The sequence below is a fragment of the Protopterus annectens genome, chromosome 7.part1 (genome assembly GCF_019279795.1).
Source record: "Protopterus annectens isolate FY-2018-M chromosome 7.part1, PAN1.0, whole genome shotgun sequence".
Lineage (NCBI taxonomy): Eukaryota > Metazoa > Chordata > Ceratodontiformes > Protopteridae > Protopterus > Protopterus annectens.
In genome coordinates, this window is record NC_056740.1 from 337,850,025 (window position 1) to 337,867,909 (window position 17,885).

Below are 17,885 nucleotides of genomic sequence, written 5' to 3' on the forward strand. Positions count from 1 at the left end.
AATCGTTAAAGATCATGTTTCTCATGTGAACTTGCCGTTATATGATATGCAACTGAATCAGGATATTACAATTGAACTGTTTAGTTACTTAACAGTAACATGTCCCAAAATCCCACAAATTTATGGTATCCCCAAAGTGCATAAATCAATGAGTGATCCACCATTAAGGCCTGTCGTGTCTGGCAAGGGATGGTTGACCGAGCCAATTTCAAGATATTTACAAAAAGTGTTAGGAAAGTATCTACTTAAGTGTGAAACTGTTTTGAAAGATACGGTTCACTTTTTAGAAAAATTGGGTATGTGGTTTGAAACTAGTTCTGATTACTTCTTGGTTTCACTGGACATAGCATCGCTTTTTACAGTTATTCCAATAGATTATGGGATCGAGGCAGTAAGAGGTTTTCTAACGATGCAATCTTTTGAGCACACGTGAAATTGAAAATATTTGCCTTTTATTAGATTTAGTTCTGACAAAGAATATTTTATTTTTGATGGTGTTCCCTACCAGCAGTTAACTGGGGTGGCCATGGGTACATCTGTGGCGAATACTTTTGCTAATTTAGTTTTATATGTATGGGAAAAGCAATATATTTTAAATGAGAATAATGAGTATGCGCGTTTATTTTATTGTTACTGTAGGTTTGTGGATGATTGTTTTTTCATTTGGAAGGGGACGTTGATTCAGTTAGAAAGCTTCCTCTCCTATCTTAACACCACAACATGCTTCCTTAAGTTTAAGATGGACTTTTCCCTAGACAAAATAGATTTTTTAGATGTAAGGCTTTATAAACAACTTGGTAGGTTGAAAACAAGGGTACATAGAAAGGATGTGCATACAGCAAGGTATTTAAATACTGCCAGTATGCATCCAATGCATATCTATAGAGGTATTATAAAATCTCAGCTGATAAGGTTTAGTAGGTTAACAACTGATGAGGAAGTTTTCTTGGAAGAAACTGAGAAGATGAGGAAAGAATTTATTGAGAATGGGTATCATCCTAGAGATGTTAATATGAGTTATGAGGAGGTGAAGCAAGGAAGATGGGGCCCCTATAGACCAGTTTTTGGCTCTTTATCCCTGAACCACTTATGTTGCACAACAGAAGGGGAAGGTGATAGGTCAGTCAACAGTTCTGTTTTTAGATTTACCACCACTTATAATGCTAATACTAATAATGTCTGTAAAATAATTAAAAAGAATTGGATAATTTTGATGTCTCAACCAGACTTAAAAGATTTACTAGGTCCAGTTCCAAGGTTTGCTTTTAGAAATGGTCAAACGTTTAAACAAATTTTATGTTATAAGGATTTTTTGACTGAATCCGTCCATATCCGAGCTAGTATGGGGACCTTTAAGTGTTACAATTGTGTCTGTTGTTCTGATATCAATGATAGTAGTAGTAGTAGCTTCCAGCACCCCATAACAGGTGAATGGTTTGAATTTGTTTCTCGAGCAGATTGTAATACCACTAAGCTAGTTTATCTTGCTAACTGCACTTTATGTAATGTTTTTTATGTGGGGAAAACATCTAGGAAGCTTAAAGATAGAATAACAGAGCATAGGTCTGAGATTAAAAGGAAGGTTGAGACAAACGCATTATTCAGACATTTACATGAATTTCGAACACATGCATTTAAATTTAGATGCATATGTACGGTACAAATGGGCATTAGGGGTGGTGATCTAGATAATATTCTGTTATTGAAGGAATATGAATGGATAGTACGTCTACAGGCTGATAAACCTCCGGGCCTAAATGGGTCAGTAAGTATAAAACCAGTGTTAGTTAAGCGACAAAGGGAGAATTTATGAGAATTGTTTTGTCTTATTATTTTTTCTAATGTTCTTTATATTTTATTTTAATATGGATGATTTAAGTAATATGTCTTTATGTATGTATTTTATAAGTATAATAGAGTATTTAAGAAATTTAGGTATGATGTGCTTTTAAATAATTTGCATAATTAATTTGGGTCTTTATCTGAATGGCTGGCTTGTTCATGTGATTTTCAAATGTTCCTGTATTTAAATGTGATTTCTTTAAGTTGATTTTATGTGCTGATGAAGGGTGTAGACCCGAAAGCTTCATTAAAGCTGTTTGTTCGTGACTACTGTGTTTTTGGATACTCAAGGACAGAACCCACATTGTTAGAATTGCTGGAGCCATGTCAGACTCCAAACCAGTTACAAGTGGCGCCCCACAAGGCTCAATCCTGGGACCTCTCTTGTTCGGTATATATTTCTCGGAGGTACAGGCCAACACGGAAGGACTGTGGCTGACCAAGTTCGCAGATGACTGCAAAATTGGCGCTATAATAGACTCTCCAGCCGACACAAGCATCCTCCAAAAGGGCCTCATAGAAACAGACAACTGGTGCCAGAGCCATTGCCTCAAGCTAAACGCCAAAAAGTGTATAGTCATCCCCTTTGGCTAAAGCAAAGTGCCCACAAATTACCACATAGGTGGTAATCCATTAAGTACAGAAGTAATTTGGGACCTGGAGACCCAAGTTGATAGCAATCTTTCATTTGACAACCACGTGGCCAAAGTGGTTAGAAAAACATTTTATATAGCCCACCTAATCGTGAAGGGACTCGCATCTAGATCAGGGGAGGTCATCGTGCCTCTTTACTCATCCCTCTTCAGGCCCATAATTGAGTACAATGCCCCTTTTGAGATGTACCTTACCAGACACCTGCAGCAACTGGAAAGACCCCAAAAGTACCTCACCAAGAGGATCAAAGGGCTCAAACAGATGCCATATGCTGCCCGGTTAAAGAAACTCCAGCTCTACTCGGTGGCATACCGCCTGCTCAGAGGCGATCTGTGCCTGACGTATAAAGCCATGTCCAACATGGAATTAATGAACATGCTGCACCTCAGAAAATCCAAATCCCATCGAGCTACGAGCTCGAGAGACTTGAACCTCAGCACTGAAATAAATAGGACATGCTGGAGGGGCAGATTCATAACCCAGAGGCTCCCTTCACTCTGGAATAAAATCCCAGTCCAGGTTAGGCAGAGTCCCTCATTGACTCCCTTCAAGAGGAATCTTGATGAGTGGATGAGAGATCGTAGGTTTACCCCGGGTATCACTTCTGTGTCACTGTTAGACAGAGGCACAGTATACTAACCTCAAAAAAGGGCATAGCAAAATTAATTTAAAATGGGTGGTGAAAGCCAAACACACTCTGGCTAGGCTTATAAATGTCCTAGGGCAGATAGCCTAGTATGAACCTATGAATCCCAGGGGCGACAGGTGCAGACCATCTCTGGCAAAGCATCGTGGTCTGTCGATCATGTTGTCCCAGGCAGACAGATACTGGATCCCCTTTGAATGACACCAGAAGCTTAGCCAATTGATGAAGTCAATCATTTTGTCCTTGTATTGTGGTATCATTCTGGGCGAAGGCAGGATGCTACTCCGGGCTAGGGTCATACTTGCCTGGGCCACATGATCCGAGAGCTCTTCCATGTCTCTCTTCATGTAGTTTAGGGAGGTACGTCTCAAGTCATTCACTCCAACATGGACAATGACAGAGTCATATTTCTACTTGTTGTGGAGTGACTTGAGTGCATGAGTTATGTGGCGGATACTGGCACCCGACAGGCAGCTCACCGTAATTTTCTCTTTGTTCATCCTGGTGAGTGGGACATCAGTGTGCCTGACTATAGAGTCACCTATGTCTAAAGTGTTAGGTATGTTGTCTTGCCTTAGGGGCTGTTGCTGGGTGGCACACTGGTGTTGTGAGCTATGTGACACTTTGGTTGTGATTGGTGTTTGTTTGCGTTTCACCTTCAGAGGCATAGAGTAGCATTGTTATTCCACCCTTCAGTTCCTGGTGTGGCCCGTGCCAATAATTAAATACAGACACCCTAGGTCATGCTCAGAGCTTCATCCTTGTATGCCAGTGATACTGGTAGAGTAGAGGACTTAAATAATGGAAAAAATGAAGATCTGATTGTGACGGTGATAGAATGGAATTCCAAAGCTTTTGAGGCCTGCCTAGACTGAAAACACTCTGGTGGATGGATTAGTAAAGTCTTCATTTTAGCTGTGGTAGGTTTAATCCTGATAGGGTAATTTAGAGAGGGTCCCCTGATAGTCATTTGTAAATTAAATGTCATGCGGCTATTGTAGTCCTCTTGGATAGGAAGGATCCTAGATTTTTGAAGGATGATACAGTTTTGTTCAGTTCTAGGACTATTTACTGTAAACTTGTAGGCATTGTATATTCTATTCTGTTGCAGAAAGAACTTTATTTCTCGGGAAAAAAATAACTTAGTTAGGCCAGAAATCATTCACAGCTGTGTAAGTTAATGTCTGCAATATTAATTTTGTATAGTACTTGCTTAGTGATAGTATTACACATCTAAAGAGCACAATATGAAAATGATTATTATGAATTCTTCAGAGTAAGAACGCTTGTCCAGCAGATCACTTGACTGGCTTGAATAAAAGCTTCTGCAAGGCATTGTATTCCTCCTGCATGGATGGAGTTAGAAGTTTTCTCATAGAGCTAAGGTGATGCATTCTGGGCTTAAACTTGTTACTCTTTTATATTTGCTCTATTACCCTCTAGGTCAAAGATTAGTTACCAGACCCAGCTTGAACACTCTGGATTATTTGTAGTTCTTATTGTAGATAGATGCGGCTATTTATTATGTTTCATGTTTCTCTATCTGGATTTAGACTTGCTATTGTCGTAACTTAACATAAGGGTAATATCATGAGCTGCTAACAAGCTTCAACATATAATCCTGCCTGTGGCTCCCTCTGTATCCTCTTGCAGTTCTCTGATTCTGAGCAGGTGCTCCAGATTTCTTTTGAAAACAAGTATTTGTATCTGTGTAGGTCTATCAATTAACTTGGTTTACCAATTCACATATGAGTAATAACAACAACTAAGGCTTGTTCTAGCAACTGCTTGATTAACTGTGTGTGTCTTGTGTCATTTCTATGTGGTAGTGGGATTTCACAGGGATTTGAAATGGGGGGGGGGTCTAAATTTTTTAAAACCTTTTACTGTTTTTGTAACTCCAGTTTATTATACATTTTTTAACCTTTTAGGTATCCTCAGCTGTTTGCTGCTGGCATGCTTTCTGGTGTTTTTACCACGGCCATAATGGCTCCTGGGGAAAGAATTAAGTGCCTTCTACAGGTAGGAATTGCTTTTCTTAGTAGTTGTAAGCTGTCTTGGAATATTAGTGTGTTAGGTAGAATGACCGATTTTGTAGTGCCAAGCTTTGGTATGCTGCTGAGCCTAATTTGGATCTTGAGATAAAGGTATCAGGAGTGATGTTTCCTGAAGGTGAGCTAAGCTCATTTTCCCTTTTTAAGCTTATGCTGGTTCAGCATTTTTGATATGTTAATAGTGTTTGAGAATGGTGTTATGTGGGGGGGGGGGTCACATGTGGTGCTTAGAGGAACACAGGCATATAAATACATGAAATGACAAATGTCTCTGCTAATGTTATAGTAGAAATGCTGTCATTACCAGATATTAGTATGACATAAACTAGGTGGTATAGCATACATTTTAAATTTAAGTCTAAACATCAGAAATATTGAACGGAACTCATGTACAAGCAAAATGTGTGCCAAGTCCACAACAGTGGTAGTATGGCTGCCTAGGTCAATTTCTGTCTGCAATCTAGTCTTATTTAAGCAGGTGGTCTTCAAGTGTACTTGAACTTTATCAGCTCAACGGTTTTAGTTTAATTTATGGTGAAGATTTTTTGAAGGATGTTTGTTGCTTGCTGCTTTTGATTCTTTGACTTGTACTGTCATTTCAAGGTCCTTATTACAGTGTTACAGGTTCAGCCTTCATGTGGTCCTGCGGCTCACTTATTGCAGTGTTCGATTAATTGCTGCTATTGTTTCATGTATTTTTGTCACAGCTTCTACTAACTGTAGGTTTGGACTGCCTTTGGATTAGTCTTGAGGATCCAGTTCCACTTTTGCTTTCCATTTCTATTTCAATGGTGGTCTGAAATGTTGGCTGTTGGAGATGCTGGGTGTCAGTCATTGTTGCACTTGTTTGAATTAAATCTTTGTGACACATCGGTCACAAGCTGGGAATAAACGATTACTAATCTCTTAGAGTGATCTGGCCTCTTGGCTTCGCAGCTTAGTTGAGAATGCCGATCTTCATGGTTGCTTGTGCCTGCCCTACTGTTCTCTGTGTGAATTGTTGGAGAAGTTCTTGGAAAATCTTTAGTATCCTATTTGTGTCTTCTGGTACTCTGTCCAGCCTGACTGAAAATGAGTGGGTTTAATTAATCTGCTGCTGTCTTCTTGAACTGTTCATCGTGGTACCGTCTGGTCGTCTCTTGCTTTGTGGATCTGATTGAAGCTGTTTCTTGAGTTGTTATTTTATTAACCTATTTGCTTTAATATTAGTTTGATATATGGTTTATTTTGTATTTCTGATATTTTGCATTTGTTTTAAATTGTTTATAATTTTGATTTTATGTATGTTTGCGTTAATGACTTTAATTGAAGCGCATCTATCGCAGAACATTTCATATTTATATCTTTTGTATTTTATTGTTTATATCCATATTTGTCTTATATTTTGTGCTTATGAAATGAGCACTAAAGTAAAACTGAAGCTGAAATGTGTGAACATTAAACCCGAAGAGCTGGTTAACTAAGAACCACACAAATCGGCTAAGTGCTTGTAATGACAGCTTTTCATGCATACTGTAAGTTTGTAACAGTATTTGTAACTGTACAATACCTGTGTTGGTGGTGCTGCGGTAGCGTTGTCGCCTCCCAGTAAGACGCTGTCCGGTTCGATTCTCAGCTAGAGCGTCCTCTGCATGGAGACATGCGTGAATGGGCGTACCTTCGTTGAAGGTTGTGCGTCAGGCCTGCAAGCCGGTACGTAAAAATCAACTGTCAATCATTAGCGGACCGGAGTTCCGCTGTGGCGACCCCTAACCAGGAAAAACCGAAAGGCACAAACAATTTGTAACTGTACAAGGATTGAAATATCCCAGTGTTCAGAGATGATCTAGGTATGATAAAACCTGTTTATATGTTGCAGTAAACCCCTTCCTTTGTATTTGACGGATCCTGTTCTCCTGGCCATGTCCATCTGCTTCAGTATTGCATCTGTTTTTTGGCAAACTCTCCAGCACTCTTCCTGGTTAATTTTTCAGATTTCAGCACCTTATCTGTGAAGTACTTAATCTCTTTTAGTTACCAAACCTGCAGCCTTGTCTTCTTCTATTTCTTTTCCTTAGCTGCACTTCCTCCACCTTTACCTGTGACAATTTTTTCCTCCCCTCATCTAATGAGTGTTTGCTCAGTGCTTAAAGCCTTTTATCATCAATTGTCTCCAGGCTATACCCCTAAAATTCCCCAGGCTAAACTATTCCTAAACAGCTTCTCCTATGTACACATGTTACTGATGTTTTTTTTCCTCATAGTTTTTTCTGTCTTCTAATCTTCTTTTGGCAAAATGTATATAATTTATCTGCCCAAATGTATTTCTATTAAACTGCACCCAGTGCAGATTATTGTGCTGCAGATTATACTTGTTTATTTCATAATTTTCTACTTTATTCATTCTCACTTTGTATTGCAGTTAATGTTACTTGAGCATTCTGTATGTTGTGCAAGTACTACTGTAAATAGATTTTGGAAAGCTTTGTATGTAGTGCTGCTAAATGTTACCTGAGTATTCTGCATGTTGTATATGCATTATTGTTTTTTTTCTTGTGGAGCTTTTCTGCCTGGGCCTCTGCTGAAAAGGGGCTTGTTTGCCCAGCCAGACTTTCAAGTAAACAAATGGATCATCTCCTGTTCCTTTTGTTGCGTTTCATACTTCTCTGCCGCTATTAAGTCCTTTTCTTGTTATGGTTTCCAGCCTGTCTGTATTACCCCAATGCTATCTTATCAGTGCCATTATAAATGAAAGGATGGCATTGTTGTTTGGGGAATCTGCCTCTTCACCACATATCCCAACTAATGACCTTTGTTGCAGTTTTTCCTAATTGAGCTGCATGATTCAGTCTATAAGAGATGAGAACTCCTGTTTTTTATAAAGTGCAGATAAAATCACATTAGCTAGTAGATCTATGAAAATCTCTCTCTCCCCCTCTCTGTCTGATATCATCCCTGTGGGAGGAATAAAGATACCTTGTTAAAGTTTCCAGCAGTTTATTCAAAATTAAGTAGGTAGATGGATGAGTGTTTGTGTTCTAATACATTACATTCAACAGGTCAGTTATTTAAAGGCAGTTACAGACACTGGTGGGATGGTCAATGGGAGCTGACTGGAGGAAAATTTAGGAGATGGAAAACAAGGAGCCAATCCCAAAAGTTACAAGGTAGTCACTTATTTGAATATTCCTGAAAGACCTATGATGTTATACCAGTTCAGCTGCCTATAGGACCTCATTTTTAGTTAAAAGGCTTTTGTTTTTAATTTCTAACAAACAAAACATAATGCATTATGAGCTACAATTATACTTGGGAAAACACTTTCACTTGAGCTTCATCAGGTCCATCTATCTAATAGTGTACTTTACACTTTGAACATTGAAAATGCCTGCTTTTACGAGGCTATCACCAGACTTTTATTAGTCTGTTTTGTAACATCTGGACTTGTCCTTTATACTCTGTTTCTCATTAGTCCTGTCACCCTCTGGGTCACAGGTGGGATACCAAACTTCAGAAGAAATCAGAGGTAATCCAGATGGCTTGAGTGAACTGGGTCATACCATTGGAGAGTACCCTTTTCCTGTGATAAAAGAACTCCCTGTCTGTGCAAATGTAATAGTCAGTACCCTGTGACTGTTGTAGAGATCTACTGCATCTGCTGGGGTTTGGATTGATGGGTTTGTGGTCTGGGCTGTGCCTCCCAATCTAATGTGGGGTTGCATGTTGGACGCCAGCTGAAAATGCACATGCCTGTGACTCTGTACTGTGGGTATTGAAGAGATCAAACTACCCATTGATCAAATTCACCAAAGCCATATATGAGGTAAAATAGCCACCCAGATGAAGGATAACCACAAATCCTTCTTTAACTATATTAGAAATCTCAGAAACAATGCCCAGCACTGCGCAGAGTGAATAGTAAATGATATTACATACCCAGAGAACATAGTCAATCTACTAGTGAACAAATGTAGTTCAAACTTTACTCCCCTCTTCAGTCCTGTATTTCAAGATCACACACTTGCATCTATACCCCAGAATCTTCCAAGGACAAGTTCTCAAGGCGCTATCAAACTCCAAGAGCATACTTCTGTGGGGCAGGGCTGGCTACTGCTTAGTCTGAAACATGACTTGTCAGATCCCCTACTGAGGTTTATTCAGCACCAGCCTCCAAATAGGGTTTACACTAAATGAATGGATGATTGCAACAGTCCTCCCCTTATGTAAAGGCAGTGTGTCAGTGGACCTGGGTAATTACAGACCCATAAGCTTGACTAGCCTCATCTGTATGGCTATGGAAAGGATCATTAAGGAATTAATAAATAAGTACATAGGTAACCTACAAACTCTGAGCCCACACCAGTTCAGATTTGTTAAGGGCAGATCCTGCCTACTTAACTTGGCTGACTTCTTTGAGAAAGTTACTGCAGCAATGGATAAGGGCAGCTCTGTATACACTACATATCTAGACCTCACAAAAGCATTCAACACCATCCCACACTCAGATATAGCAGATAAGTCTCCCAGTTAAATGTAAATCCCTGTATGACTGATTGGATAGGAAAAGGTCTCTCAAATAAAACCCAGTAAGTTAGGGGTGGGCTGCTCTACTTCCTCCAAAAGACACATCACTAGCGGTATGCCCCTAGGTTTCAGTCCTTGAGTCAGTCGTCTTTGTTGTTTACTTCTTAGAGATCAAGGCACATGTTAAGGATTTATAGGTGACTTAGTTTGCAGACCACTCTAAACTTAGTGCCATGATAAACTCCCCAGAGAACACCAGAAGCTTCAAAGATGGCCTTTCCTAAACAAATAGCTGGTGCCAAAGCCATAAACTAAAACTGAATACCAAGAGATGTCTAATCCTATCCTTCAGCAAGCATGACTTCCTATGTAACTACCACATAGACAACACACCCTTGAAAACTGATCCCATTGTTAGGGATCTGGGAACCTATGCTGGCAATGAAATATCCTTTGATTACCATGTAGTACCTGCTATTGTAAGGAAGTCATTTTTCATTGGGCAGTTTTTATCTAAGGTTACGGCATCCAGGTCCAGGGATGTAATCATTCCACTGCTCTCTGCTCTTATCCAGTCATTGCATATAAAGCCCCATCTGGTATGTATGTGTCCAAATTCTTGTCGCAACTGCAGTGACCACATTGCTTTCTCACTAAAAAAAATCAAGGTACTAAACTACAAAAAAAAAAAACTGTAAAGATAGTTTCAAAGCCTTGTCTCTCTTCTCAGTATCTTGCTGCTATGAGGTGACATCTGTCTCATGTGTAAAGCCTCAGCAGATTACACATGTGCACATCCAGTGGTAACATGAATACCCACTCTGGATCTCCATCTCTTGCAACATAAACGGGGCATACTGGGGGGATAGGTATGTACCACAGTGAATACCTCTTTAGTGGAACTGTCTTCCACGCCACATACTTTTTTTACTTTATTCAAGCTTAATCACAGATTCACCCCCGGTCTGGCAGTCATGCCCCTTGCTGATAAGGGCGACAAGTAAATGTCCCTTCATATCTTTGCCCCCCCCCCCCCACTCCCCCAGTTATTCATATGCAAAACAAGTGCTAAAACTGCCATGGAAATACAAGGCTAAATATGTTAAGATATTCACAGATCAATAGCCTATTTTGACCCTATTAAAATAGTTAATTAATTGTACTTCCAATTTCTGTGGCACTTCATACATCCCATCTAATAATTCTATATTCCCAATAGCACAGTGTTCAGTAAATATTTTTTTCTGAATGGCACATGATTGCTTTATTTGAAGCATTAGTCACAGTGAACTTTTTTAAAATAAGGGAATGCCTCATTGCATCAGAGGAACTGGATAATTGAATGTCATGCACACCTATGAAACTATGAAGTTGCTGTTGTTTTCAGATATACTTCATACTGTAACTTAGTCATCAAATAACAATAACACTTTTCAGAATCTGTTAATTACAGCTAATGATCATAGATTATCACTTGTTTTGTACATTTCCATTGTTATTTGGTCTTGTATTTTGTTTTACTGTAACTTGTAGGCATTTCTAATGAGGCAATGGCTCCATATTATGCAATCTTGTATGTGAGTGGGGTTTAATCCCTTAGAAGAAAGTCATTGTACTGAATAACTGTTGATTTTGTTCCTTTCTAGATTCAGGCTGGTACAGGTGAAATAAAATATGCAGGCCCAATTGATTGTGCAAAACAACTGTACAGAGAAGCTGGCATTAGGGGAGTCTACAAAGGCACTGTGCTTACTCTTATGAGAGGTAATTTTTCTTAAAAACAGAATACTGAGAAAAATACTGCTGTTTGTTGTGATTCTCAGTCTGTAGTCACTGCTGCTTAGATCTTTATGAACAGTATCTTTTTCGCTTTGCATGTATGTAAGTATTTATATGTTTAAGCACTGATAATTAAATAAGGGTGCAGATCCAGTGTGTTGTGCCGTTTTCAGACCTAGTTCAAGGAATAATACCCTAAAACAGTGTGTGAAAATTGCTAAGTTATTCTTTTTGTGAATCTTTGAAGAAGCAACAGATTGCTGTAAAATTATCAGAGTACTGGATTGTGTGCATAGCCTGGCATCTTTATCTACTATTATTCTTATATTAGAATCATTAAGGCCTCAAGACAATAGTGATTCTAGTGCAGATGGTTTACTGTCCAGTTTACATGTTTTGCTAGTAAGTAAAAACTTTTGATTATTAATATTTTCATGGGAAAGGGAAATTCATAAATTAGAAATGTATACGGTTTGTTTAAAGCCTCGAGGCATGACTTGGAGAGGATCAGGGATTACTGAATAGTAAATATTCTAGTTTTAAGCTGTCACATTGTAAGCACCACAATTGTGCCATTTTTTAAACTGTCACATTGTAAGCACCACAGTTGTGCCATTTTATGTCTGTGTCTTCGAAAAGTCACCAGAACGGCATTTTGGATGTCACATTGCCAGTGGAGATCCATATCCATTATGTCTTCTGCTGCTAGCAATTCAGCTCTGCCATGCTTGGGGCCACTGACACCCCCTGAGGACTACAGTACATGTAAGGTATCACTTGTCAGAGAATTAATCCACATCTATTCTGGAAGACAGCCATCCTTTGTTGAATGTGGAGCCATAGTATGACAAAAATGAACCAGATAAAATCCGACAAGACAAGGATAGAAGCAAGCCAAATAAAAACAGAGGCCCAGGTCCCTTGACAGAGTTTATGTTGACTAAATATGACCGTCTAGTTGATTGGAAAGGATCAACAGTCCATGGTTTAGGCTTTGCCAGGCATAGAAAAATTAGATATTTATGGATGATTCCTTCATCTGTAGTGACCTTTGTGAGGACTTTCTCTGGAACAATGTTAAGTTCCTCAGTTGCCTTGACTGTGCTTATCTATGAGGGATGTCAAGTTCATTTTGAACATGGGTCTTGACTTGCCTTGCTGATGGAGTTAGCCAGTCCAGGCAGAGTAGTTGGTATGAGGTGGCTTTAAATAGCTGAATTTGTAAAAGCAAAGAGCAGATAGATGCAGGAAGGGTACCAGGTGGAATGTTGTTCAACACTTTTTTAAGAACTAGTAATCCACACACAAATTCTGGAAGCAGGAACGGATTTTATTTCAGATAAACCAAGATTAGCACTTTTGTCTTAGAACATCTAAAACTTCCTCAGATAAAACAATTCCGTTAAGTCAAGGCTTATATAAAGTTTTCAAAATAATGAGATTAATGAAACATACCATGTGACAGCCAAGCCCCCATCTAAAAGCCAGATTTAAAGGAGCATAAACCACTTGTACAAGAACTCAACACTTGAAAAAAACATTGCGCACATACAACTCTATCTATATATGGTCAAAACAACTAGAACATTCATAAAAAGAATAAATACTTTGATCCATTCATCCAGCTAATGCCTTTAATTTCAATAGACAAGCAGTTGAGGTTTGCTCATTTAATCCTGGCAGACTCTCAGCGTTAAACTGGAGCTGCCAGTAAAGCTCGCTCTTCTCTAAGAGACCAAGGCCATCCTCTTACACTAGGGGTCCCAGAACATTTAGAACATGCTTTGAGAGTGCATTAGTTTTTTTCTTTTTCTTAATATTGTGTAGATGTTCACACACACTTTCCTTCATCTTTCTTTCAGTTTTACCTATATAAAATCCGGGGCATGGCTGACATAGAGCAACGTAAACCACCCCTGATGTATCACAATTAAAACTCATTGAAATTCTAAATAAATCGGAATTAATAACAAACTGTAAATTTATCTTTGAGGATAAACAATAAGAACATCTCCCACATTTGCCCATGTTGAACTTCTTATTAATATTAATGGGTCTTGAAAACTCATCCAGTATGTTTTTCATATTCTTAATCCTTTTATATACCACAAGTGTTTTTTCACTAATCTTTTGTTTAATCTGCCTGTCATCTTTTATAATAGACCAATTTTTCTGTAAAATACACCTTATAAACTGACTATATGCACTATACATATTGATAAATTAATTTTTTATAAAGTTTGTTGTTATTACTATTACCACTGCCTATAACAGGATTTTGTACTTGCATTATACTTATTTTTTCTTTGAACTGGGAATTTAAGATAGGGGTAAAATGTCCACACTCTCTTGTTAATAGCCTCATACATAAGATTTTAAATAAAGTAATCTGGTAATCCCCTTCAGGAGCATACATTCATCCCAGAAATCACTGTCAAGTGTAACCAATTGAGCTGCCCTCACAAACTGCCCTTTAACAACTGCCTTCTTCCACATATAAGGATGGAGACTAGCAAAATGCAAGAAAGGCGTTCAAATAGGTAGGTTTTCAAAAAATACAAGATGTAAACCTATTAATGACATCTTACATGCACAAATATTTAAATAGACTATATTAACATCATCAACTTCATATGTAAATTGCAAAAAATCAGTAGTGGAATTAAATTACTTCATAAAGCTGCTATCCTTTCTTTACTATCATCCCATACAACAAAGATGTCATCCAAATATCTAATGTAAAGTTTACACATATTCATAAAACTGTGATTAATCAAAAATTCCTTGACAGGCTCTACTTGTTGAGCCATATTCACCAGTCAAGCAACGTGTAGCTCTTGAGTTCTTGCAGCAAATAGCTATGAAAGGGTTTATGTTCATCACTAGATCACTACTAAGATAATATCCTGCCAAGGATATGACCAACTTGCCAGCCTGTCAGAGCTAAAGAGCACCTTCCATACACTCTAACTGCCAGGAGCTAAAAGGCAATTGGAGCACCAAAAACTTCAGAGCTTTCTTGCTGCAGATGTGCTCTCCTCTTGTGGGCTTCATGGAACTTGTCAGCTAGTGATCCTTCAAGGCTAGGCAGAAGTGCAGTCCTTCTGTGGGCTTCATGGAACTGTCAACTAGCAATCCTTCAAGGCTAGACAAAAGTGCACTTTTCCTTTGGACTTCATGGAACTGTCAGCTAGCACTTCTACAAGGCTAGGCAGATAAGTCTGTATGCTGGGAAACATTTTGTTTGGGTTGTCGTTCTGTACCAAGATATTTTGTTAGTGTGAATGCTTATGGAAACAAATTGGGTATAAATCTGTTTTTTAAATTTTCTAATATTTTATAGAATTTGTATGTTGGGCCATTACTTGGTGCTTTTGGGGACTGTCTGGATGTGTTTTAATACCTGAAAGCCACTTCTGACACTGAGTTTACGGACGTACAGGCTCTAACGATCTTTGAGGCTTACTTTGCAGCTAGACCTGTGGAGCAGTTGCTAGTCTCATTGGTTCTTTCGTACCCAAAGACTCCCTGACAATTTTCGTTTTCTTGCAGATGGGGGGTCAGGCAGCTCCAGTTTTGCTTCTGCTGCCAGTGGGTTCCTTGGAACGTTCAGTATTTTTTTCCTTGTCCCTCAAGTTGTAGCACCCACATCCACAAAGAACTAGGGGAGAGGTACGCTGTCTGTGGGCAGGGGAGAACCACTGTTGTTGATCTAAAAGGAAGAGATGTGAAGCCTGCAACAAAGCTGGGAAGAGGACCTTGAGACCCAGAATAGTGTGCCTATTTAAGGTCAGCCATTTTCATGGGAGTTTCCAGGAAAAGAAAACAAAATATTGGCTTCTCCTGCTTCGATTTGTTAGGATTTCCTTGGGAGTTGATTTCTGCTTTTTTTCTTTACTTCCTCTTCAGTAAAAAAAAAAAAAAAAAGAAGAAGAAAATGAAAAGTGGTCATTCTCTTTCTGATTTTCATTTGGAAGAGCAGGGATTGGAGGGTGAATGTTTTGCTTCAGGATCTTGTGTACAATTTAAAGATTCTAATTCTGAGGAAAGTGTCTCTCTAGATTTCCCCACAGAATACCTTTCTTTTTCTGAAACTTTATGTAAAATGAAAGTGCCTTTTCAGTGGGGTCAGAATGAAGTTCCTATTCCCCAGCAAAATGTTTTATAATTTGTTACAGTTGAATATTCCTCAGTCCGCAGCTGTTCCTTTTGTTTTATTCATTTTAAAGAGTGTTTTCCTGACAGTTAACCTTCTCCCCTAGGATGTCTGAGGCTTTATAGATTTGCATATATTTGTTTTTAAATCAAACCCTGAATGATTTCCCTATTGAAAAGTGGTCAGGGATCTGGAGTCGCACATAAAACAGTAGCCCTACCTTTTGACCACCACATGGCCACAGTAGTGAGGGTATCCTTTCATGTTGCTTATCTTATAAGTAGGGACATGGCATCTAGGTCCAAAGAGGTCATTGGTCTGATAAGGGCAGAGTACAGTGAGACAATCATATGGTACAGAGCTCCCTTTGGTATGTACCTGACCAGGCATATGCAGCAACTATAGTGACCTCAGAGGTTCCTTACAAAAGGAATATAAGGTGTAACAAACCAGTCTTATGCAGAGCATCTTAAAACCTTTTCCTTCTACTCAGTCTCCTATAGACTGCTCGGGGGGATCTATGCCTGGCTTACAAGGTGTCAACAAACCCCACACTTGTGAATCTCCTATATATTTTTAAGTCAAAGAATAACAGAAGTACAAGTCTGTGGACCTGAATTTTGTCTGTGATGTAAAACAGAACATCATGCTGGAGAGACAGATGTGTTCCGGAGACAGGTCCTCCTGTGGAACAGGTTTCCCATCTGTGTGAAGCTAAGTTAGTCTGTTACCCAGGTAAGCACAACCTAGACCTGTAGCGTGATGAAAGGAGAAGAGAAAAGTGGATAACTTGATGTAGATAGACTTTCATCAAACAGAAGAAGAGAGGATCCAGTAGAACAAATGAATGAGACAGGGGGATGGCAGTGGTTTAGGTTGGAGGAGGTGGAAAATTAAACAGATGTTCAGACTGCAGAGAAGAAGCTTGGATGAACCCTGGGAAAGAAGTGAATGTGTTGCAGACTGGAGAATAGGAAAACTTCAGAAGGAAATGTGGGAGGTAGGAAAGACTGATGTGGCTAGTCAGGAGAGAAGGGGAAATAGTGTCTCATGTCTAGTGGAAGGCAGGAACCTGAGAGAGAGATGATGATGATGAGGGGAAGGGAAGTGAAAGGAAGAGTTTGGGGAGAGCAAGACTTTGAGGTAATCCCAGTGGAGGAACAAAACCAGAGGGAAGACTGGAAAAAAGTAAGCACGGTCTTCAGAACTGCATGCAGTATTCAATGTGTGGCCTCACCTGGGCTCTTTAGAGTGGGAAGTATTACGATTTTGCTTCTGCATTCTGTTCCCTGAGGGTACACCCTAACATTCTGTTTGCTGCTACCACTGCCCCCACACTGTGCTTATGGTGGTCCATAGCAGGTGTAATCCCCACCACCCCAGATCTTTTCCTAACATTTTGCTGTCTTTTTCACACACCCACAGCTAATAATTCACATTGTCTCTTTTCTTGTCCTTTGCTGTGTTTCAGGCCCCCACAGCTAATAATTCACATTTTCTTTTTTGTGGCCCAAGTGCAGTACTTTGCATTTAATTGCACTGAACATTTGCTGCCATCTTTCAGCCCATTTGGTTAGCATTTTGTAATCTTTCCTTAGTCTTCACTCATCTTTTCACTGAAAACCTATTTTTGTGTCATTGCTAAAGGGATTATCTTGTCTTTTTTTTATCTCCGGTATGTTTGAGACAAACATATTGAAGATTACTCTACTAATCGCTTTCTTTATTCCTGAAGATTTCATTTTCACCATGAACCCCCTGTATCCTACAATTCAACCATGCAACAGACCAAAGCCTCAGTTTTGGTCCTGCCCCCCAACTCGTCCTCTCTTTCTTTTTACTATATCTGTAAGAATGAGTCCGTCATTACTGAATTTCAGGCAAAACATTTCTGATGGTGCGTCCATGTTAAGTTTACTTTTTATCCTGTTCATATTAGTGGATCAGGTTTGATTTACAGCTTTTCATTATGTGAGCTCATGTTTGATAATGTCTTAGAAATAACGGTCTTCTAAGGATTCCTTTCATAACTTTCCTTGGGATTGATTGTTAGACTATTAGACCTGTGTTCTCTCGACCCCCCCCCCCCCACCAGCACCATAAGAGGTTACAATACTTGTTGTCTTGGAGAACTGAACGTTTCTGCACTTGACAGCAATCCGTTAATGATCTCTGTCAAGGACTTTGTTCGTACACTAGCCTGTTCCTGACTAATCTTGGAGGTAACTTATTCGGTACTTATGCTTTGTCC

At 39.2% G+C, this 17,885-nt stretch overlaps 1 protein-coding gene across 1 annotated transcript in view; it reads left to right on the top strand.

Moving 5' to 3' along the window:
• SLC25A20 (solute carrier family 25 member 20) overlaps nucleotides 1–17,885 on the top strand; it is a 377,462-nt gene that overhangs the window by 136,436 nt on the left and 223,141 nt on the right. Inside the window, exons 4-5 of the mRNA XM_044078760.1 lie at nucleotides 5,074–5,164; nucleotides 11,346–11,463. Of these exons, the coding sequence (XP_043934695.1) occupies nucleotides 5,074–5,164; nucleotides 11,346–11,463 (209 nt within the window). The remainder of the gene's footprint in view (nucleotides 1–5,073; nucleotides 5,165–11,345; nucleotides 11,464–17,885) is intronic.